Below are 23,581 nucleotides of genomic sequence, written 5' to 3'. Positions count from 1 at the left end.
GCTGATAAGAATGGAAGTCGGGGTGCAGAGAACTCAACTGAGACATTCGGACAAAAGAAAAAATGGGGCAGCCTGAGGGGTTACAGGGTCAAGGAGAACAGTGGTTCTGAAACTCAAGACGCAAGTTAAAGTAACCGGGGTGCTTTAAAAGTACCCATGCGCAGGTATCTGTGTGCCCCCCTTTCCCATTTAATTAGTAGGGATGCAGCCTGGGCATGGGGATTTTTCAGACCTCCTGCTGTGATTCCAATTCCAAAGCTAAGGTTGGAATCTCCGAAGCAGAGGGTTTTGTAGGGAAGGAAATAGGGCAGAAGGTAGAGATAAGTGGGTGGGAGATACTGCAGAGGCTGAGAACGGAGGGACAGAAGTGACAAAGGAAGATTCCTGAGGTGCTGGGGATGGCTGAGGTCCAGGGCACAGAAGAGGGAATTTAAGATGGAAAGGAATTTAAAACCCAGATGTGGAAAGATAATATGGACTTATTGTCCCTCAACCATGTCTGTGGATGAAGGCGCTGGCTTGAGCCCAGGCTGTGCGTGGATGAGAGTCAGGTGCATATGGCCAAGTGGCAGGACCAAAATGTCTGAACCAGGGTGGAGGAACTTCCAGGCAGAGGAAGCAGACTGGGGCCAGGTGGGCAATCAAACACATCTACGCATCTACCCACGAGCCCATCACCTTTCCCTCCAAGTGACCAGTCTGCACTGTGTTTTACTGAGATCCAGGCTGTGCTGGGCTCTGAGGATTCAAGGCTGAGCCTACAGACCTGATCTTGACCCTTGTGGGTTTCAGCCTTTGAAACTGACAGTTGAACTGGCAATTACAAATCAGAGGGGAAAGTGCCATGATGAGGGAGGGAGGGTGTGATGGGGGAGCACAGAGAAGGGGCACAGAACCCTGACGTGAAAGGTTATGGGGAGCCAGTGAGGTCTGAGACATGATGGATGGGAGGCCTTAGTGGGGGAGGGCAGAGGAGAGCACAGGAAGATGTTCTAGGCAGAGGGAACAGCAGGTGCAAGGGTTTGCAGAAGTGTCTTTTAGCACCGGAAGAATTTTCTAAAGGCTGGAGCACAGAGGGTGTGTGTTTTAGGGGCAGGGAGGGCAGGGATGTGTGCTGTATCTAGGGAGAGTGGGTGGGAGGGCACTGAGGGGTTTTAAACTAGGGGAGACATGATCAGACTTGTGTTTTATAAGGACTCAGCCTACTCTTCAGTGTAAAGATTGGAGGAGGGGGCAAGTCTGAGAAACCAGTTAAAAGAGAAGATGCTCAACATCAGTAATCATTAGGAAAATATAAACCAAAACCGCAATGAGGTACCACTTCACACCCACTAGGATGGATGTAACAACAACAAAACTACAAAAAATAATAAATGTTGGTAAGGATGTGGAGAAATTGGAACCCTCACACATGGCTGACAGAAATGTAAAATGGTGCAGCCACTGTGGAAAACAGTTTGGCAGCTCCTCAAAAAGTTAAACATAGAATTACAGTACGACCCAGCAATTCCACTCCTAGGTATATACCTAAAAGAACTGAAAATAGAGGCTCAGATTTTTCTACACCAATTTCACAGCAGCATTATTACAATAGCCAACAGGTGCAAACAACCCAAGTGTCCATCAACGGATGGATGGATAAACAAGAAGTGGTATATCTATACAATGAAATGTTAGTCACCAATAAAAACAAATGGAGGACAGATATATGCTACCACATGGATGAACCTTGAAAACATTACGCTATGAAAAAAGCTAGACACAACTGCTCCATATCGTATGAGGCCATTTACATGAAGTACCCAGAACAGGCAAATCCACAGAGAAAGCAGATGAGTTGTTTCCAGGGGGTGGAAGGCAGTGGGTATGGGGAGTAACTGCTTAATGGGCATGGGGCTCCTCTTAGGGTGATAAAAAAGTTCTGAACCTAGATAGCGGTGATGGGTGCCCAACATTGTGAATGTACGTACTGCCACTGGGTTGTACACTTTAAAACAGGTAAAATGGTAAATTTTACGTTATGTGTATTTTACCACAATTAAAAAACAAACAAAAACAGACATTGTGTCAATGAGTTGGAGGCCTTGCAAGTCCCAGTAGCATTTTTTCCTTCTTCCTCTTTATCCACCAAACCCCAGACAGTTTAGCTGGTGGTTTTCTTACCTTTGCTTTCTCAGGAGAAGAACCAATCACATGCAGGTACCCCTGCCGAGACCCTGGCCAGCTATAGTCAAATGGGCAGGGGCTTGCGCGCCCTCTGGTGGGCAATCGGAGAGCAACCCAATTCTAACTTGACCGTAAGACGTTTGTGCTCACAGCCCAGTGCACTCGATGGTTGTGCTCAGGATACTGCTCTCCCACTCCAGAATTTCTCTTTCTTCACTAGAGCCCCCGGAGAATTGACCTGGGCGCCTGTTGTGAATGAAAATGTATAAACCATATAAACACAGGCAAAAAAACACTTCTTCCCTTACTAATTCACTGACATCATCCGCTCAGAAATTATTCCCAAGCAAGTTCCGGCCTGGCCCAATGCGCTACCCCCAATGCCCTTGCGGTCCACAAGGCGAGCCGGTAAACCAGCAGCTCCAAGTAGAGAAGGCAGAGAGTGGTAAAGACTAGACGGAGGTGAGAGCAGAAAGCTGGCGGAGGACCCAGAGAGGGGACCCAATGCCAACCGAGGAGACCAGGGAGGCCAGCGAAGGGTAGGTGGCCTTTGTCTGAGCTCAATCTGAAGGGGGAGGGGGAGAGTTCTCCGGGTATACGGGACACTCCTCATTGTTCCCCTGGTTCCTGCGCTTCCTCTCTCTTCCTCCCTCCCTGTCATGAGGAGCCTCCAACTCACCACTCCTTCCCAGGAGCCCTTCCCAGGAAAGCAGGGTGGCGGGTCCCACCTCCCCCATCTTGTACGGTTCTTCCTACCCAGCTCGTGCCCGCGGCCTGGCTATCGAACGCTTGCATTCTGAATCCTGCGTTCCACTTTCCATTCTGGATCGACCTCTTACCTCCCAAGGGACGTTTAAGCAAAGCCCCTGGCCTTCACTCCCAGGGGCCCGCTGGCAACTGCCCCCTCCTCGCAGCAGCTGTACATATGTGCATTTACAATATAGACCTCTAAGCAAGATTTCATGGGTGATGGGGGAGGGGAGTAGGCTGTGCTGCTTTTAAGAAAAGTTTGCAATGCGTTGTGTGCGTTCTTCTGACTGGCCTTCAGGGCACGGGGTCCCGGCCGCAGGCCGGCTCCGCGCGGTCAGGGATCCCTGCAGTCCTCCAGGGCCTCTAAGACCGTGTCCACCACCATCCACCCCCGCCACCCCGCGGATCCACAGGAGATTTTCCGCGGAGAGGTCAAACCGGCTGCCCCAGGACTCCGCGCGCGCGACACTCCGCGGGATCAGAGCAGGGAGAGCCGGCCCGCGCCGAGGGGACCCGGGCAGCCTCGCGGTCGTTTTCTTCCCGCCCTGCAGTGAGCGGACCGGCCGTCAGGGGCAGCAGGGGGCCCAGGCTGGCGGCCAGTGCCTCGTAATGGCTTCTCACGCCCACAGCGCCGGCCTCAGGGCCCTGAACGCGCAGGCCCGGCCTCCCCGCTCCGTCTCACCTCGAGGCCAAAACGGGGTCCCAGGGCGAGAAGGCGTGCGCCCAAGGCCGGCGGGGAGGGAGGCGGCAGGTAGAGGCCGCCACCCGTCTGCCAGTGCCGCGCGCCTGTGGCCCAGGGCGGGGGTGGGGGGTGGAACCCAGGGCCTCGGGTCCCCGCCTGGAGCACATGGGCCCTGGGCGCCCGGGCCACGCACGGCTGACAGACGCGCCAAATCTGTGGCAGGACGATCCCTTACCGTGGCGGGCTGAGGAAACCAGCCGGAAGAGGCGCGTGCGGCTGCGCTTCCGGGAGGGCTTCTTGGAGGCTGGCTCCGGCTGAGCGTGGGTGGGATTTCAGTGGCCGGGAGGAGGTGGGGGCCACGCTTCAGGAGCACTGGAACCTCCCAGGCTCTGCCTGCGCGTTCACGGGCTGGCGAGCGGTGGGAGGGAAAGCCAGAGCCGGAGGGCCGGTCAGGCCGCGGGCAGCCCAGGAGCAGGCGCAAAACGCAGGGCCCCCGCAAAGGGGGCTCAGACCAGGCGGAAGCCTCAGGAGCCACGTGAGGTGTTGGATTTGCTGAGACCACGTGGTCTGTGGTGTGAATGGGGCCCGAGAGCAGGCGGAAGGGGCTGCGGGGAGCTCGCTGAGGGGAGATGTGGCCGAGGTTCCCCCATCTCAGGTTCCCTGGGACTTGGCAAACCCCGGCCCGTGGAAGGGCGTGCAAATGTTCAACTGAATTGAATGGACTGTGTAAGGGAAGGGGTGTCCTCAGTTCCTTGTCAGGAGAAAGGATAGCATACAGGGTGGGGCTGTGGTCTGGGGAGAATGGAGACCTAAGAGGCAGAGAGGACAGAAGAGCGTCCAGGTGCCTCTCCTCAGAACTTCCAGACCCATCACCAGGAGAGGGCTGCCAGCCCAGGGAGAGCTGTGCTGAGTCTCTCGTCCCCGCACATGACACCCAAGCCCTGTCTCCACCCACCCACGGACCCTCCCAGCTGTGTTTGGACCTCTCTCACCAGGCTTCCTGGTCCTGCCAGGGCCCCGCAGCAGCCGCGTTTTCCACTGAGCCTGTTTCCCCTCCTGACCTGGACAGGGCACGACCAGATGTTCTCTGAGGCCCCTTCCAGGGTGATAGGCCAGGGTGGGAGGATGCCCTGTGCTGCAGGGACAGAACATGCTGACCTGGACTGAGGGAGAAACTTGCTTTAATCCTGACCCTTCCAGGCTCATGGCTCCCTTTCAGAAAAGAGGTGCCTTTGTGAGGGGAAAAGGGTATCCAGAGCCACGGCTCCTCTTTGTTCTTCCTCATAAGGCCTCCACTGAATCCAGGCAGCTCTTGACTGGAGTAGTGAACATCAAGACTACAGGGTGTCAGGAATCCTGGGCCATGGGACCACGTGACTTCATGAGACTTTGCAGGTATCTTCCTTCTTCACCCTCGTATCCTTGGGATCTGAACAGAAGGACCTGCTGTGGACAGTAACAAAGCTACAGAGAGGGAGAAGACCCTCAGGGACTGACTGGGTGAGAAGGGTGTTGAGCCCTGGGACTAGCCCCCACCCTGCACTGAGAAAGAGCCTGAGACCCAGAGGCCAAGGTCACACAGGACATTGGTGGCAGATCTGGAACATCTGGTCCTGTCCTCAGTGGTTCTCAGCCCTCCTAGAGTCCCTGCCTTGGTCCTGCCACAGCAAACAAACTGCCAAACCCCACTGGGAGCCAGGACAGCAGGACTTCCAGTCCCCATCTTCCCTGTCACATCTGGAGACCATCTGGAGGTGATTCATGATCTAGGAAGGTTGGGGTAAGCCATGGCCTTCTGACCTCTCCTCTGGCCTGGGTAATGGACCACCTCAGCCACTGATTTGCTGTGTGACCGGGCAGTGCCATCCGTCTCTGGTCTTCAGTTTATAAGTAAATGAAGGACTTGGACCCCATGGCCCAGGGCACTTCTGGGTCTCTTTGTATGGTCTGGAGCTGCTCACAGGAGCAGGGCCAGATGGTCAGGGGGAGGGACTCTGCTCCCTCCTCTCTGTTCTGGGGGCTCCAGGATCTGCCTCCACCCATATGCAGGTGGGGTGGGGGGAATGTCACTTACACAATGGCCCTGGACACTCTGCTGAGGTCCTATACCATATCAGTAGCTTTCTGACAGGAGTGGCTCCTTTGAGGTATGCAAGACAGCATTCCCAGCCAACACGGGCCTCCTGAGCTACAGAGAGCACAGCAGCAGGTATGGGGAAAGGGGCGCTGTGGGGATACACTGTGTGTCTATAAGAGGGTCTCTGTGTTTGTCTTGTCAGTGGGAGAGAGGTTGGAGGGCTTCCTATGTGTGACTGTATGCTTGTTTTAAATTTTTACTCCTTAGAGTACTACTGAGACTGAACATCTTCCTTTATTAGTCATTTTTATATCTTCTTAAAAGCTGCTTGCTATTGTCATTTATTTTTCTCATAATTTAAGACCTCTTTGTATGATACTTTTATATCACAAATTTTACAAAGGTATTTCCACGTTTTGTGCTTTATCTTTTAAACTTATTTGGGGTTATTTAAAACAAAAACATAAATATTTCATTTTGAAGTCAATTTATCAATATTTTCCCTCATGGTTGGTTTCTGGCTTTCATCTGATGCTTAGAAAGCTTTTCTCCATAGCATGAAAATAAAAAGATTTACTCATATTTTTTCCTTAAGGAACTCTTTATTGTTTTTCCTCTTTACAAAAGTGATGCATGCTTGTTGTCAAAGTAAAAGGGCAATAAATTAATTTAGGTAGGTAGTATCTTTATGAGTTTTTCTATCTAAGAACAAGGTATCACTCTCTCTCCCCCCATTTATTTAACTTTCCTTTTGTACCCCTCAGCAGAGATTTATAATTTCTCCACATAGGTCCTAGTAAGTTTATATCTAGAAAATCAACTTTTCTTGATGCTGTTGGGAATGGGATATTTTCTTTCATTATATTTTCTATTGGTTGTTGGTATAAAACAAACTACTTATTTTTGGATGTTATTTTAAAACTGGTTGTCATTCTTGATCTAAAATTGAATAAAATGGAAAAGATTTGTTTCCTTGTGAAGACTCTGCCGTATCCATTTCTCTCTCAGGGTTTTCCACCAGGGTGAATCTGAGGATACTTGATCTAGTTCAGCATTAACCTTGACAGTTTTCTACATCCTTATTAGGATTTTCCTTCACTATGGACACTCTGATGCTGACTAAGTTGGAAGCTAAACCTGAAGGCTTTCCCACACACATTACACGCATAGGGTTTCTTCCAAGTATGGACAGTCTGATGTATAATACAGTCAGAACTATAGCTGAAGCCTTTGCCACACTCCACACATCTGAAGGGTTTCTCCCCAGTGTGGCTTCTCTGATGCCGAATTAAATGGGCATTAACATGGAAGGCTTTTCCACACTCCTTACACTGAAAGGGTTTCTCTCCAGTATGGATTCTCTGATGTACAATATAGTCAGAACTACAGCTAAATGCTTTCTCACATTCCATACATTTGAATGGTTTCTCCCCAGTGTGTATTCTCTGATGCCTAGTTAGTTTGGCATTGATGCTGAAGGCTTTCCCACATTCCTTACACTGATAAGGCTTTTCTCCAGTGTGGATTCGGTGATGATCAAGTAGGTTTCTTTTAGAAGTAAAACATTTCCCACACTCATTACATTCAAAGGGCTTCTCCCCAGTGTGAATCCTCTGGTGCTGCATTAGTTTTGCATTAACGTTGAAGGCCTTTCCACACTCATTACACTCATAGGGCTTCTCCCCGGTGTGGATTCTCAGATGCTGCCGAAGCTGGGAGTTACACCTGAAGGCTTTCCCACACTCTTTACACTCATAGGGTTTCTCACCCGTGTGGATTCTCTGGTGCTGGATTAACTTCCCTTTGACGCCAAAGGCTTTTCCACATTCAGTACACTCATAGGGTTTCTCCCCTGTGTGAATTCTTTGATGCTGAATGAGTTTTGCATTATTACTAAAGGCTTTTCCACACTCCTTACACTGATAGGGTCTCTCTCCAGTGTGGATGCTCTGATGCTGCCTAAGCTGGGAGCTGCACCTGAAGCCTTTCCCACACTGATTACATTTATAAGGTTTCTCTCCAGTGTGGATCCTCTGATGTTGAATTAATTTTGCATTAACATTGAAAGCTTTCCCACAGTCATTACACTCGTAAGGTTTCTCTCCAGTGTGGACTCTCTGATGTGTGATATATGCAGAACTGCAGCTAAAGCCATTCCCACACTCCTTGCACTGATAGGGCCTCTCTCCTGTATGGATTCTCTGATGCCTACTCAGACTCCCATTAACGCTGAAGGCTTTTCCACACACCTTACACTGATAGGGCTTCTCCCCACTGTGGATAGTCTGATGTGTGATATAATGGGAACTGTAACTGAAGCTTTTTCCACACTCTACACATTTGAAGGGCTTCTCCCCACTGTGAAGTCTTTGATGCCAAATTAATTTTGCATTAACGCTAAAGGCTTTGCCACACTCCTTATGCTGATGGGGCTTCTCCCCAGTGTAGCTATCTTGATCCTGATTAAGTTGAGAGTTACACCTAAAGCTTTCCACTAATTCTTCACATTTGAAAGGTCTTTCCCCAGAATTAATTATTTCATGTTGAATAAGTTTTGTGTCAAAGCTGAAGGCTTTCTCCAATCCTGTACACTCAGGGGACTGCTCTCCAGTGGAGATGGTATGACACTGATTCAAGTTTGGACTTTGCCTAAAGCAACACTCCTCCATGGGGCTTATATTGTCTTTCACTGTCCCATCAATGACACTCCTGTTTTCTTTCTCCATACTTCCTACTGAGTGGACTTCCTGCTGTTTCTCTAGAATATAAGTTTCTGAAAAGTCTGTTTCCTGGGAAGAGTTCCTTTGAAGTTCAAATGATGTATTATGTTTTTCTTCATACATTTCCTCTGTCAAATTATTGTCAGTCTGGATATCAATATTTACTATAAAAAACAGAAAACATAAAATATCATGTAAGAACCATGTTAGAAAACAAAAGAACTGTGATAGAAAGAAAAAAGGATCAGGGTAATCAAGGGGGGGGGGGCTCTTTAAAATCACCAGACTAGGTCAGAGAATCTAAGGTTCATCCATAAGGTGGAATAACATGTAGCTGTTATAAAATGAAATAAATCTATATGTACTGACATGAAAAGATGTCAAAGACACACTGTTAAGTGGAAAAACAAGTTGAGAAATGGTATGTAGAGTATCTTCCATTTGTGCAAAGGAGAGTAAAAAGGGCTGACATAAACACATATATTTGAATATGCCTAGAAAACTACTGCAAGAATACACAAGAAACTGAGCAAACTGGCACAGGAAGTTTGGGAGACTTCCCCACTGCTCCCACTTTATGCACTTTTTATACTGTTTTGAGCATGTACCAATATTACAAATTTTAAAGTAATGATTTTAAAAGATCACCAGTCTCTAAACCAATAACCAGTAACAAGAAGGTTAAAAGTGACAGCAGTGGAACAAAATTCTAGGTCTTATCTGCCAGATCAGCATTCTTTCCATCACACCATACTTTACTACACTCTTCAGTTTCTATTAATAAAAATGGAAACTGCTTAAGAAAGAGAAGGCACAGAATCCAACAACATGTGGCAACAAGGGATGGCAGGTATTAGCACTAGGAAGCAAATGGGAACAAATCTTGTTTATTTTCTTAGAACTTAAACTCTAGGCTTTCCAAAACTTCTCCTTTAACTTCTTTTTTCTCTACTTCAGAAAGGCTCTGTTCAGGCCCATTTGATCCCTTTGATCCCATATCTTCCCACCCCTCCAGAACACTGCAGCATTCTCCTTGCCTTTCCTTCTACCTCTTCCCTCAATCCTAAAATTGGTCACTCCCTAAAATTCTTTCTGTAATCTTATTAGTCTTTCTATAATCCCATAGTCCTAGTAGAACCAATGATCTCTACATTTATTCTCAAATTTCTCAAAATTGGCCCCAAAATGCTTCCTTTATTTTTTCATCTCTCATCTCTCCTCAGCCACATGTAATATGCCCCCTACCCCAGTATTTCATTATAATTGTCCTCAACAGACCCAAATGACCTGGACTTCCCTAGCAATCATTTTCAAAATAATATTGGTCTTTTCCTGATTATAGAAATAATATTCATCTGTAGTATCAGAAACTTACAAAGAAAAAAATTCAAATTACCTGGAAAATTTTTTTAAAAAATCAACTCTGCTGACATGGGTCTTGTGCCCTGTGATTTCCCCTTCTTCCTGCCTAGAACCCATTTGATTCCTGACCCCAATTAACCTACATACACTGACTAGATGAATGTTTCTATCCTCACCTGACATCACGATGGGTTGTTCAAAGACTTCAGGACTGTCTGTTGCCTACAGAATGAAATCCAGACTTCTTTGACTAAGAAGCTCCACAATATCACTTTCAGCCCCCTCTATATGTCAAGCACTTTAAGCTCTCCATTTCCAAAACATGTCTTCCTTGGTCAGTGAACATCTGGTTGAATGATTACAAGGAACAAAAAGCCACTGAAACCATCTTTTAAAAAAAGAGGATTCATCAAAAGGATGCAAGAGTATCTTATGGACCCCAAAGGCAGGAAGTAAAGCTGGGCCTCATGGGAGATGGGAAATCACCTGGCAGCTACTCTGCATGAGCCAATGAGAACCTCACTATTTCAAGAGTGGTCTGGGAACAAGAATCACTGGCATTACCTGGGAACTTAACAGAAATTCAGAATCTTGGCCCTGCCCCAAACTAACTGAATGACAATCTGCACATCTGCAAGATGCCCAGGTGATGCATTTGTTCATATTTTGAGAAGCACCAAATTGATAGCATTACTTCCTCCCACCTTATTTCCTAGAGCTTATTATATATAGCTTTCTCCCCCCCCAAATAATAATAATAATAGTAATAATAATAATAAAAACAGAATTTAACTGAGCACACACTATAAGCTAGGCACTTGGTACATGTTATCTCATTTTATCATCAAACCTAGCACCATTACCTCATTTTGTAATTATTATTCCATTTTCAAGGGTGAGAACACTAACTCTTAGAGAATGCAGATAACTGACCTGCTCAAAGTCACACAACTAGGAAGTAGCACAGTTGGGATTGGAACTCAGAAAGTCTACTCCAAAGTCTAAGTAAAAAGACTTTTAATTCCGTACCCTTCACATTAAGTGGACAGTGCTTAGAAAGTAGCAAGGACCCAAAAAAAGTACTGAATCCATTCATTTTGTCTGAGAAAGGTAGAATTCCAAAATTAGGATTGAAAATAATTACAATAAAGCATTTGAAAAAAGATCTCTTCTTGGAATTAGAAAGAAATAGCAAACTATGAAAATAGTCAGAAAGGTCTCAACTGTTGCTATCTCTAGAAATCATCAAAAATTATTTAAATGGGGCTTCCCTGGTGGCGCAGTGGTTAAGAATCCACCTGCCAATGTAGGGGATACAGGTTCGAGCCCTGGTCCGGGAGGATCCCACATGCCGAGGAGCAACTAGGCCCGTGTGCCACAGCTACTGAGCCTGAGCTCTGGAGCCTGCAAGCCACAACTACTGAGCCCATGTGCCAAAATTACTGAAGCCCGTGTGCCTAGAGCCTGTGCTCCACAACAAGAGAAGCCACCTTAGTGAGAGGCCTGTGCACCGCAGCCAAGAGTGGACTCCACTCTCTGCGACTAAAAAAAAGAAAGCCTGCGTGCAGCAACGAGGGCCCAATGCAGCCAAAAATTAATTAATTAATTAATTAATTTTAAAAAATTTAAATGTTACTCTGTACGGTTAGCCAATAAATGTGGCACGCTTATATGTTGCTAAAGCTGACTTTCTTCCTAAAGGATTACTTTTTCCAGCATAATGGGCAATGTGTGCCTCCTTACCAGTCCAGAGGCCCTGGGGGCCTGTGCCTGTTCCAGAGGCCAGTGGAGATGGGCCCTCCAGCTCACCTCCTCCCTCCAGCTGTGAGATCACAGTAGGTTTGAGAAGGGGAAATCCTGTTTTGGGGAAAGGAAATAGGAAAGATAGGTGAATGATCTCCCACAGCTGATTTCCTAAACCTCTTCTCAGATTGTGTCAGCAATGGGGAGGGAAGGAAAGAGCCCCAGAGGGTCCCGTGCCTAAGAACTATGGGAAAGTGGCGGCGGGTGGGAGGAAGAGGCTTGAGAAGATGCGGGAGGAGTTGGGGAGGGCCCAGACTGTGAGACCTCATGCAGGGCAAACAGGGAGATTCTGCCTAAAGGGATAGGTACCAGTTTTTGACCAGGGCCTAAAATATTACAAGTACACCGAGATCCTTGGAAACACTCAAGATATCCAGGTAGGGTGAGGGGGAACCTGAAGGTAATGCTGTAGAACAGGAAGTTACTTTTTTTCCATGCTGTGTCCAAAACACAGCCTCTATCGGGTGGATCAAGAGTGCACAACAGTCCCAGTAAAGTCCTATATTGGCCCAAAAAGGGCTTGGGGTTCACCCTTCCCAGCAACCCCGGGTCTAGGGGATTAGGAATCAGCCCCTGAGGTTCCCACTCAGTGAAGGATTACCAGAGGCCCCACCTGCAACCAGTAAGGGGAAAGGAAGCCAGGAAACCCTAATCAGCAGAGTCTGAGTCCCCGGGGGAGAAAGGCCTTACCCAGGGAGGCCACATTCCCATAATTCTCCAGCATCACATCCCTGTACAGAGCCCTCTGTGCAGGGGACAGGCCATCCCACTCCGTCTGGGTGAAGTACACAGCCACGTCCTCAAAGGTCACCGACTTCTGAAACAACAGGTTCCTGCTGCCCTAGGGGCCAATTCCATGGCTCATGCCCTAGGTGAGGGGCAGAGGGCAGTATGAGGGCTTGAGGAGGGGCTTGTGAAGAGCACAACATTAATAACAGGGGGAAAGATTTGAGAAAAACACTTGGAAGGTAAAGCATGGAATATCTGACCTGGCTCCCAGCAGAGAAACCTCATGCCATATTTCACACTTACAAAGGATGACATAAGTTGAGATGAAAGAAAAACACCTCCCATGACCAAGTTCCCCTAACACAACTGCTTTCTTTCAGTCAGGCCGTGCCCTCACTGGCGGAAGTAGCTCTGGGCCCACCCACAGGTTTTCCCACTTCCTCGCCCTCGCCCTCACCCTCAAACCTCAAGCCGCGCCCAAAGAACGGCCATGGCTTCCATCTCACCCAGCCCCACCTGATTTCTATCATGGACCCCCTACAAAAGGCTGCATAGCCTCTGCTCCAGCGCCTTCAGCAGAGGAAGCTCAGTGCTGCCCAGATCGGCTGGGCACCGTGGAGGTGGAGGGAGGGGTGAGAGCAGGCAGCCCATCCTGCTTGCAAATGGCTCTCGCCAAAAACCCATTTTCTGTTACCCTCTCCCAGTCAAGCCTCATCCTGTCCAACTTCACCCAAGACTTCACTGTCTCTCCAAGGAGGTTTGGGAAAGAAGGGAGGTCAGCCATCTTTTCAGCCGCTCCTCTGCATCACTCGGCGCTCGGCACTCAGCAGAGGCTCCACCATCAGGGCTGATGGCCGAGCCGCTCCCAGGCCCACCTCCTCCCCTCCGGGCAGCTGCCACTTCTGGCTGCCCTTGCTCTACCCACCTCGGCCTTCTGTAACAACCTTGGGGACACACTGGCAGCGATTTGCCTCTCAACTGCTCTCTGCCAGGACCTGTCTTGCTTGATTCTACGGGCCTCCACCCATCAACAATTCTAGTCCAACTTGTGGGCACTTCTGTGAGTCATTCATCGTGTGACTTGGATAAGACAAGAAATTCTTGGTACAAAATTAAATGCCTTCGCTCTCGCCCACCATCCCCTTTTAGCCCACGACTGGTGCCTCCTCCTTAATTCAAACCTCAGCTGGTGTCACCCACCACCATCCGCGAAGGAAAGAAACCTGGGGATTCGTTCCTGACTCCTCCCTCCCCCTTACCCCACCCCAATCTTTTGACTCTTCCTCCTAGAGATTTTTATGTTAAGCATTACTTGAATTGGGTCTCCCTCTTTAGCAACTACTTGCCTTAATGAAGCCTATGTCACCTAGACCAATAGGACTCTTTCTGAAGTGGTCACCTTGCTTTTAAACCTCCCCTCAAAATTATTCCCCACACAGGCATCAGAAACCTGACATCGTTAACTTCACTGGCTCCATAGGTGTCATAGGGCTGAACAGTTAAGTCACACAATGACAAGTCACTTCACTCCCCTTTGCCTTTGTTTCTTTTGTGGTAGAATGAACGCAACACAGCGCCTATCTCCCAGGGCATCTGTCAGGACTGAGTGATCCATGTAAAGTGCTTAGTATGGTGCCTGCGGCGTAGTAAGCCTCAAATGGTGTAACTTGAGTTACTGTGACTATGATTATTCCCAAACTGTAGCCCATGGAGGTCCCTGGATGAGCATCAGTGGGGTCCATGAAATCCCTGAAATCGTATGGAAATTTTCGTTTGCATGTTATTCTGGGAAGAGGATCCAGAGCTCTTATCAGAGACCTAAAGCTTGGCCACTGCACCCCAAGCCCTGAAAGCCTCCCCAGGACACAATGAGACACAGGACTTCCTGTCTTTTTTCCCTCCCTTGATCCCACTCTCCTTATGTCCCCTTCCCCTGGAATTAGAGGCACAGCCATTCTTTATGTGGATCTGGTCCTGCTAGTCCTCTTTATCTACACCCCCCTCCCTGGAATCCTAGTCCCCTGCTATCTTCTTCCATTCATGGGCAGCTTCCATGTCTCTCATTCACCAAAGCCCTCTGCTGGGGGAGCAAAGCAAACTGGTGTGCAGAAGACTATATTTCTGCCTTCCAGACACTTCTGTCTTGCCTGTCCTGGTCTCTGGCCCCTATCCCTCCATATCATCGCTCTTCCCAGAAGCTCCAGTCTGGCAGGCCCCTCCAGCTTTCATAGAAAGGCTCACCAGATTCCCTTCTCAGTTTTCTTCAATGTGAAACTGCTCAGAGGAAGAGCTGAAGGACCCACAGCTCACCTGGGGCCAGGCTGTCAGAAGCATGGCTGCCATCACCTGGTCTCCCTCTCAGAGAAGGACTGGAGCTGAGGGAAAACAGGGGGACAGATGTGAGACAAGCCACCCCCACCACGAACAATACAGCCCCTCACAGAAGATCTGAGATGCAGGCAGCCAGCATCCAGACAGAAGTGCAAGCAGGAGCTGCCATGGGAAGAAAGGAGCGATCTGTTCACTGGATCTGTGCCCAGGGCTCCTCCTGGCCATGACACTGACACTGACTGCCACGGACCCTAGGATTTTTACAATTCTGGACACATATCATACACACACACGAGTGTGCATAAAATGCAGGTAGAGTCTAAAGAATAATAAAACAAAGACTCGTGTAGCAACACGATGCTCTAAACGAGCATCCCTCTCTATTATACTGCAAGAGAAGCCAGCTGGACGGGCTGCAGCCCCAGCACATAGGCCTGAGTCAGGCCCCAGGGAGGCACCTCCTGGAGAAAGGGACAGCTGCTCCCTCCCACATGCCCGTTCCCTCACACAGCTGACTGCCCTCAAGAGTCCTGATACCTCTGTAGAGATCTTGGGAGGTTAGGCTCCTGCCCGGCCCAGGTTTACTGTGAGGAAGCTAGGCCACAAGTGAGGTACCGGATGGCTCCTCATACCTTCCAGCCTTTTGATGGCAAAGAAGCCAAGGCTTCAGCTGCCTGAGAGAGGGGGTCACTATAGCATCCCGTCCCTGGTCCCATGACCCAGCACTCCTTGTTCATTGTATTCAAGACCACATGGACTGGTTATTTTCTAATTTTTAGTGCTCCCAAAGTCAGTCTTGAAATTTTATATTTTCCTAAAATATTGTCTATATCTTCCAGAATTTAAACTTGAGTGTAGAATTATGGGAAACAGTGGCTCATGATTTTTTTCATTTCCTCCATACCTTGAGGTATACCTTGCTTTTCCTACTTCTTCTTTGAATATATATGCTCTCTAGACCTTTTAGCCTTAGTTAATGTTATGGACTGAATGTGTCCCCCCAAAATTCGTATGTTGGAGCCCTAATTTCCAATGTGACTGTATTTGGAGACAGGACCCATGAGGAGGTAATAAGGTTAAACAAGGTAATAATCTGATAGGGCGGGTACCCTAGTAAGAAGAGGAAGAGTCTTCCAGAGCTGTCTCTGCTGTGAGGACACAGTGAAGGCAGCCACCTGCAGCCTCACCAAGAACCACATCATCTGGTACCTTGATCTTAGACTTCCAGCCTCCAGAACTGTGAGAAATAAATTTCTGTTGTTTAAGCCAGACAGTGTATGATATTTTGTTATGGCAGCCCAAGCAGACTAATAACATTAGGCTGAACCATGGTTTATCTAGTTTAATGTTGTTTTATTTTCAAAGAACTAGCGTTTCTATTTAGAACACCACTCCCTTTTCTACCTGTTTGTTTGGTTTTATAAAATTAATTAACTTATTTATTTAGTTTTGGCTGCGCTGGGTCTTCGTTGTTGCACTCAAGCTTTCTCTAGTTGCGGTAAGCAGGGGCTACTCTTCGTTGCGGTGCGTGGGCTTCTCCTTGTGGTGGCTTCTCTTGTTGTGAAGCACGGGCCCTAGGCACACGGGTTTCAGTAGTTGTGGCACACAGGCTCAGTAGTTGTGGCTCACAGGCTCTAGAGCACAGGCTCAGTAGTTGTGGCGCACAGGCTTAGTTGCTCCGCGGCATGTGGGATCTTCTCAGACCAGGGCTCGAACCCGTGTCCCCTGCATTGGCAGGCGGATTCTTAACCACTGTGCCACCAGGGAAGCCCCCTCTACTTGTTTTAAATTAAGCTCTGCATTTTAAAATTTGTTTTTTAGCTCTGTAAGAGACACCTTATGTACCTCACCAAATCCTCTTGTCCACTCTTAGTCCAGTTCCAGAGGCTTTGACCAGCTCTGCACAAGTACAACCTACAAATGCCTCCTCAAGGGTCTACACCACACATGCCTGGCTCCTGCCCTAGGGCTTCTCTGTCCTGTGTGGGACATCTGCGGACACCTGCTGGGTCCTGAAGGATAGGGGAGTTAATGCCTGTGATGCTACCACTGACCAACAGGAGACAGAGGTCAGTGGATAAACGTTTCCCCCTTTAGTCCCCCATGTGGGCAGCCATGAGATTCCAAGGCTCCTCAAAGATCCTGCAAGTCAGAGCACCAGTCACCTGTGGAGGGGCCAGCCTGACAGCACATCCTTGTATTGTCTGTCCCTCCTTCTCCATTGCACTCTCCTTGTCTTTCACTCTGCCCCTGGGACTACATTCCCAAATAAACTGCCCGCACACAAATCTCTGTCCTATGTTCTGCTTTCGGGGAAAGCTAGACTACAAAAAGCTTTTTTCTACCTTCTTGAGGCTACATGATTCATTCATTTTCATTCTTGCTGTGTAGCAATCTAAACCTATAAATGTTCCTCTGAATACATTATTCCCTACATTCCAGAGGCTTTTCATATTTCATGTTTTAATTACTATTTTATAACTCGTCAGCAACTGTGTTTTGTCTCTGGACAAAGAACTGTTCAGGATAATTTGTTGTTGTTAATTTATTCTCTGGCTTTACTGCATGGTGTTTAAGTAACCTGATCTATTTACTTCTGCTTTACAGATTTTTAAAGGTTTTCTTTTGTGGCTACAGTGTCCATTTTAAAAATATTCCATGGATGCTTAAAAAGAAAACTTATTCCAACATGGATGGACCTAGAGATTATCACACTAAGTGACGTAAGTCAGAAAGAGAAAGACAAATACCATATTATATCACTTATATGTGGAATCTAAAATATGACACAAATGAATTTATCTGTGAAAGAGAAACACAGACATAGAAAACAGATTTGTGGTTGCCAAGGGGGAGGGCGGTGGGGGAGGGATGGACTGGGAGTTTGGGACTAGGAGATGCAAACTATTATACGTAGAATGGATAAACAACAAGGTCCTACTTTATAGCACAGGGACCTATATTCAATATCCTGTGATAAACCATAATGGAAAAGAATATGAAAAAGAATGTGTGTATATATATGTGCATATACCTATATAAATGAATTACTTTTGTGTACAGTAGAAATTAACACAACATTGTAAATCAACTATACTCCAATAAAATAAATTTAAAAAAAGGAAACTTATCCTGTGATGGAAGAACATAATCTATCTGAATCTAATAAATCAACTCTACCAATTTTATTATATAGATTTTTCTCCATAACCCATGATTACTTTTACCTAATTGTTTAGAGAGGCAGTAAAGAGTGAACTCTCACAAAACACTGAGCCCTTATGTATCATGGGAAAAGCCTTTCAAATCTTTAAGAAATGAATAATTCTAACACTATTTAAACTGTAGCAGAGAACAGCAAAATAAGTTTCCCAGACCTTTTTATGATGCCAGCAAAATATGGATACAAAAACCATAAACTAGTATCATTTATGAATACTGATGCAAAAATCCTAAATATTGAGGACTAGACTCCAGTAGTTCCTTAATGTGACATATCATGACTAAGAGGGATCATCCTATGAATGCAAGTAAAGTTCAATATTAGCACAGATTGTACTTTCCACATTAATAAATCAAAGAAAAACATACTCTCCATCTCAGTGGATGTCAAAGGTGTTGGATAAATTCAATATTCATGCCTAAATTTTAAAACTTATACCCTAGGGAAACTCTCATATGATATACATGATATATGATATACATACAAAATTATATATACCCTATACCCTAGGGAAACTCTCATATGATATACATGATATATGATATACATACAAAATTTTGTATATATACAAAATTATTATCAGCAGTATTTTAATAGCAAAAAATTGGAAACAACTCACATGTCCACTGAGAATACACAAATAAGCTGTCGTGCCATTTTTACAATGGAACATTACCCAGTAGCAAAAACGAATGACTCACAGCTACACACAAAATATGGATGAATTTAGGAACATTAATATTGAGTTATGCCAGTCCCAGAAGACTACAGACACCATGATGCCATCTTCATAAAGCTCAAAAACAAAATTAATCACATTATTTACATACACATGTATATATGATAAAATTATTTTTAAAAATATGATTAACACAAATATGATATGTTATCAAAAATCAAAAATATGATTAACACAAAATTCAAGAGAGCTGTTACCTCTAGGGGTGAGAATGTGGGAACTGGGTTGGGGAGGAGCACACAGATGCAGCCGTATGGGCAGTGCTCTTCTTAATGGTGTGGTGTGTTTAATGCGTGCTCACATTACCACTATGCTCCATAAATGCCATGCTAGATGCATAACATTTAAAATATACATACTTATCTCTATGATATGAAATGATTTTCAGTGTGCAAAAGGTAGTGTGCTATCTTCTGTGTAAGAAAAAAAGGGAGTATAAGAAAATACATGTGTATCTGGTGATTTGTGCAAAAAGAAACAGAAGGAAAAACAAGAAACTAAGGAAAATAGGGGCCTCAGGTGTGGATGGGAAGTAGATGAAAGGAACCTGGGAACTGAAACAGGATGGAAGGAAACAGTGCAGAAGGGATGAGGAGAAAATGATACTTCCCTGTGCCTTTTTGTTCTGACTTTCATAACCACAGTAATGTTTCATATATCTATACCTGTATCTATCTATCTATCTATCTATCTATACATATGTATAAAAATCAACCAACCAGAATGGGATGGGGGGGGTGACGACGTCCAAAAAATACAAACAACAGTAAATAAGCCTAACTATACCACAGCATAACCACAGTGAAGTGATGGGAAAGAAAAGAACTAAGTAACTCTGCAAAACAGTATTTTAACTAAATTCTCTAAGGCTAAAAAGACCTGTAGCCAAAGACTTCTTGAGGTTGCATGATTTTTAAAATCTATTTTCATTCTTTCCTATTTGGCAATTAAAACCTATAAGGCCACAAAATTTCCTCTGAATACACTACTAGCCACACTTCATGTTTTCGTTACTGCTTTATAGCATATTTTTTTGTAAACTTGCTTTCATGAGGGTATGAATGAGTCATTCTGGAACTTTTTGTGTATTCTAGGACTAAGCAAATCAGTATATTCTACATTGTAGAAATCATTCCCAGGTCATTGTCATCCCACCGCCCAAGAGAAGTTGGGCCGGGTTACCGTTTGGAACTGACACGGCTCCTGCAGACAGTGCTCTCAAAAGTCGGGCTTCTTCTGTAGCCTGGAGGGGCTCTGCTTTTTCTGCTCCCGCACTGGCCTCGATTCACTCCCTGAGTTAGGAGGGCGGGGCGCATATAGTTCATACTTGAAATGCATAAAACGTGCAGGTAAAAGCCCCTGCACGACCTCATTATGTCAAAAGACTCATATCACCTCAGGCCGCTTCACCCCTGCAAATATTCTACCCCCTGGCTGCTCCAACACAAGTTCCCAAAAGGCGAGCAGCATCTTCCCCAAAGTGCTAAATGCTCGGGGCTTCGTGGCTGTGGCAGTACCCCGGGCTTCGCCTTCCACGAGACAGAACGTCATCGGCCACCAAGTCCAAAGCGGGAGTCGAGGAGGGGGGAAGAGGACCCCCCCGACAGGAAACCCACCGCCAACGCAGGGGGAAGGAGCGTCCCTGCCGCACCCAGAGCCTCGGAACCAGGCACCGCCCCCGCCTCCCGCAGCCCGTACTCACCTCCAAAGCTGGCTGCTCGGCGGCGGGCGGCCGGAAGTGCGTCACCAGGCCCCGGCCGAGCCTCTCTAGGAGCAGCTTCGCTCCTTCTCGGCGGTGCTCTGGCCCCGCCCCCTGCAACCGAAGCACTGGTACTCCGAAGCCTGGCACCGTTCTCCCCGATGCGGGTCGCAACGAGGAAGCAGTTGCTCCTCGCGGTGAGCTAGGGAAGACAAGAATGCGGCGAGCGCTGGGCCCAAACCAGGGGTGGCGCCGGGGATTTGTATCTTAGTAAAGCTGCCGTGCAACCAGATTTGGGAGTTTCCGGACTGGACGCCTGGATCGCATGCTGTCAAACCCAAGGCCCCCTTTCTGGAACAAATATTTCCTAATGACCAGCATACTCTCCTGTCATGAAACTCATAGGTAATGGCTTAGAAGATCATAGACGGTATAAACAACCTGCATTATAAAAAGTAATGTTAAAAAAAAAAAGTAATGTTATGTGCTAACACTTATGTAATAAAGGAGAAATAAAAGGAAAATTATAATTTAAAATATATATTTCAGAACGTATAGGTTTGGTCGTGACTGGTATAGGAGACCTAATAAGTGGTCAGATCATTTGCTCTACACATAGAACGTGCCTGAATGCCACAGTGCTGTATCTCATATTGGTATTTCAAAAATCACAAGTTGTTATCCAAAATGGTGAGCACAGGAACTTCCCTGGCGGTCCAGTGGTTAGAACTCAGCGCATCCAAGCTGCAGGGGGCACGGCACGGGTTTGATCCCTGGTCCAGGAAGTAAGATCCTGCAAGATGGGCATAAATGGAAAAAAAAAAAAATGGTGATCACAGAATCTTCTCTTGATTATACAGTAGTTATATTTCTGGAGACTCAGTTATGTTAAAACTGTGCAAAGATACACTGCGTTCATCTTGATTTTTTTTAAAAAAAGTTCTAGATTCAGGTAATTTATAAACAGTTTTTACCTATGTGAATGTTCAGCAAGACATATGAAAGTCTGTGAAAACTTTTTCAATAGACAGGTCTGTCTTGTGCATTGCAGGATTTGTGGTACTCCTGGCTCCCATCCAACACCCCCAAATCTTGTGACAAAAATGGCCCCGTAAAATTCCAAAATGAGGCCTGGGGGAGGGGGACAGCACCAAAAGCCACTGGATTGACCACCCTTAAGTTCCCTCCCAACCGTGACCGAGCTGGCCCTTGTTCTTTCAGCTCTGATCCCTCAGTGCTGCTGTACTGGAAGGTGGCCAGCCCTCACTCTCTTCCAGCCTCTTAGCACTCCCATTCTCCTCTCAACTTCAGCCCCACTTGCTGAACATGCTGTTCTCTAAACCTAGAATGTACTTCCCATTCTCACCCTCTGTCTTGACTGTTACTTGAAGTCTCAGCTCATATCCCATTTTCCGTGGGAAGCTAGTCTTCCCTGACCACCCAGAATAAGGCAGGTCCCCAGTCACATGCCAACATCACCCTGTACTTTTCAGTACATGGCACATGTGTAATTATTCAATGGTGACAGTTTATTTAAATCTCTGTTTTCTCTCATCCCTCCAGGGAGCAGGAACTATATCTATCTTGTTCAACACCATTGTCCTCAGCTAGAGCACAAGGCCTGGCACAAAGGAGGTGTACGATAAACGTTGGTTGCTGACATAATCCAAAGGCTTCAGCCCCAACTCCTGGGTAGAAGCTTTCTTTATTTCTGTGCCACTAGAGATAGGATACGTCTTATGCCTGGGATCATGACACTGACCAGGAACTCATCTCTGCTTTGCCCTGACTCTGATCATCACTGTTGCCCAAAATGAGCACTTTACATGGCTCATCTCCTTCAGATGGGAAAGTGGTCTCATGATTGGGCACAGCGATAGCTGGGGATTACATTGCTCTTGGCAAGAACTGCTGTTTCCACTTCTTCCTAGATTCACAAAGCAGACCTTTAGCTAGGAATGAGGACTCGTCTAAAGAAATGAGGAATTAGATCACAGTGTCACAGAAATGATGGCCCCAAGTGTTGGATCATAAACCAGTTGCCTAATTTTACACAGAAAAAATAAGTCCTCCTAAATAATCATGACTCTTCTACTACTAAGAGTGCTAGGACAGGTGCATGCCAAGTTTCTAAGGCTCTACAGAAGGCCTGCAGAGGCAGAGACCACTCCTCGTTTGCCAACCTCTGTTCTTCCCTAACAGAATCTCTAGCAAGGCAAAGACAGTCCAGAAAAAATAACACACTTCCCAGCCCCCTTTATAGCAAAGTGTGGACATGTGAGTAACTTCTGGCAAATGGGCTATAAGAAAAAGCAATGCTTTGGTCTTAAAGAGTAGAGGCATGCTCTCCCTTGCCCCTCAGCCAGGGAATGCTGGCAGGGGTGTGAGCATCTTGGACTATGAATGAGGATGTGGCCCCTGAAGATGACAGAGCAGCCAGAAGGAAGAGTCATGGAGCTGCTATATCAGCCCTAGCAGCCCAAATCCTAGCTAATACCCTTAGAAATAAGGACTGGTGAAAAGAATCACACAATAGTTCAGTGTTCTGCAAGTCCATCTCTATACTGGGCCTATAGCCACTTTTATTCACACTCAGATCTAAGGCTTATTCTCCTGGACCCTCTGTCCTCGAAATCTCAGGGCTTCCCCAGAGCCCTTCCTCCCTGCCTGCTAGGGGAAACTGACGGTCTTCTCACATTAAAAAATCTCTTTTGGTGTTTCCAGTTTTAAGATGACAGAGTAAAGATGGTTCTGCCTGTGTCTGCTCTTGAAAATTGTGGGAAAGAAATAAGAGCCTGGTTGGGGTTCATTCCAAGAGTTCAAGGATGTTTCAATATTATAAAATCTTCCTTTATTTATTGATATTGTGAATTAACTTAGCAGATCATTCAACTTACTATGTGGAGAAATATAGTCACATGCCCGGTTTTATGTCAAGTCCCCTGGCTTTACATCAGGTGCCCCAACTTTATGTCATGTGCCCTGGTTGGTATTTTTTGTTTTTTGTTTTTTTTAATAAAACTATTATTATTTGTGGTTAACCAGAATATGTAGATGAAAAAAATAGTCAAAAGGATCTACATACAAGCTAATAGAATTAGTAAATTATTTTAGCTAGGTAGGTCCCTGGGTAGATCAATAAACAAAAATTGTATTTCCATGTACTTACAACAAAAGAATTTGCAAATGAATTTGCAAATGAATTCCATTGTAAGAGCATGAAAAAATATTAAATACCTAAGCATATAAGTATATCCCCCTTATCTGTGGAGGATATGTTTTAAGACCCCCCAGTGGATG

General features: G+C 46.3%; 1 protein-coding gene across 1 annotated transcript; it reads right to left on the bottom strand.

Annotated features, from left to right (window-relative positions):
• Positions 1-6,270: 6,270 nt before the first annotated feature.
• On the bottom strand, positions 6,271-13,004 carry ZNF23 (zinc finger protein 23; the record flags this gene model as incomplete). The annotated part of the gene is made up of 4 exons (XM_082677827.1): positions 6,271-8,559; positions 11,501-11,614; positions 12,251-12,401; positions 12,984-13,004. The coding sequence occupies 4 exons, from the start codon at positions 13,002-13,004 to the stop codon at positions 6,758-6,760; spliced, it is 2,088 nt and encodes a 695-aa protein (XP_082533953.1). The 3' UTR covers positions 6,271-6,757.
• Between the last annotated feature and the right edge of the window lie 10,577 nt (positions 13,005-23,581).

Source organism: Grampus griseus (assembly GCF_964374135.1).
Source record: "Grampus griseus genome assembly, chromosome: 19".
Lineage (NCBI taxonomy): Eukaryota > Metazoa > Chordata > Mammalia > Artiodactyla > Delphinidae > Grampus > Grampus griseus.
This window is presented reverse-complemented; position numbering and strand designations above follow the sequence as displayed.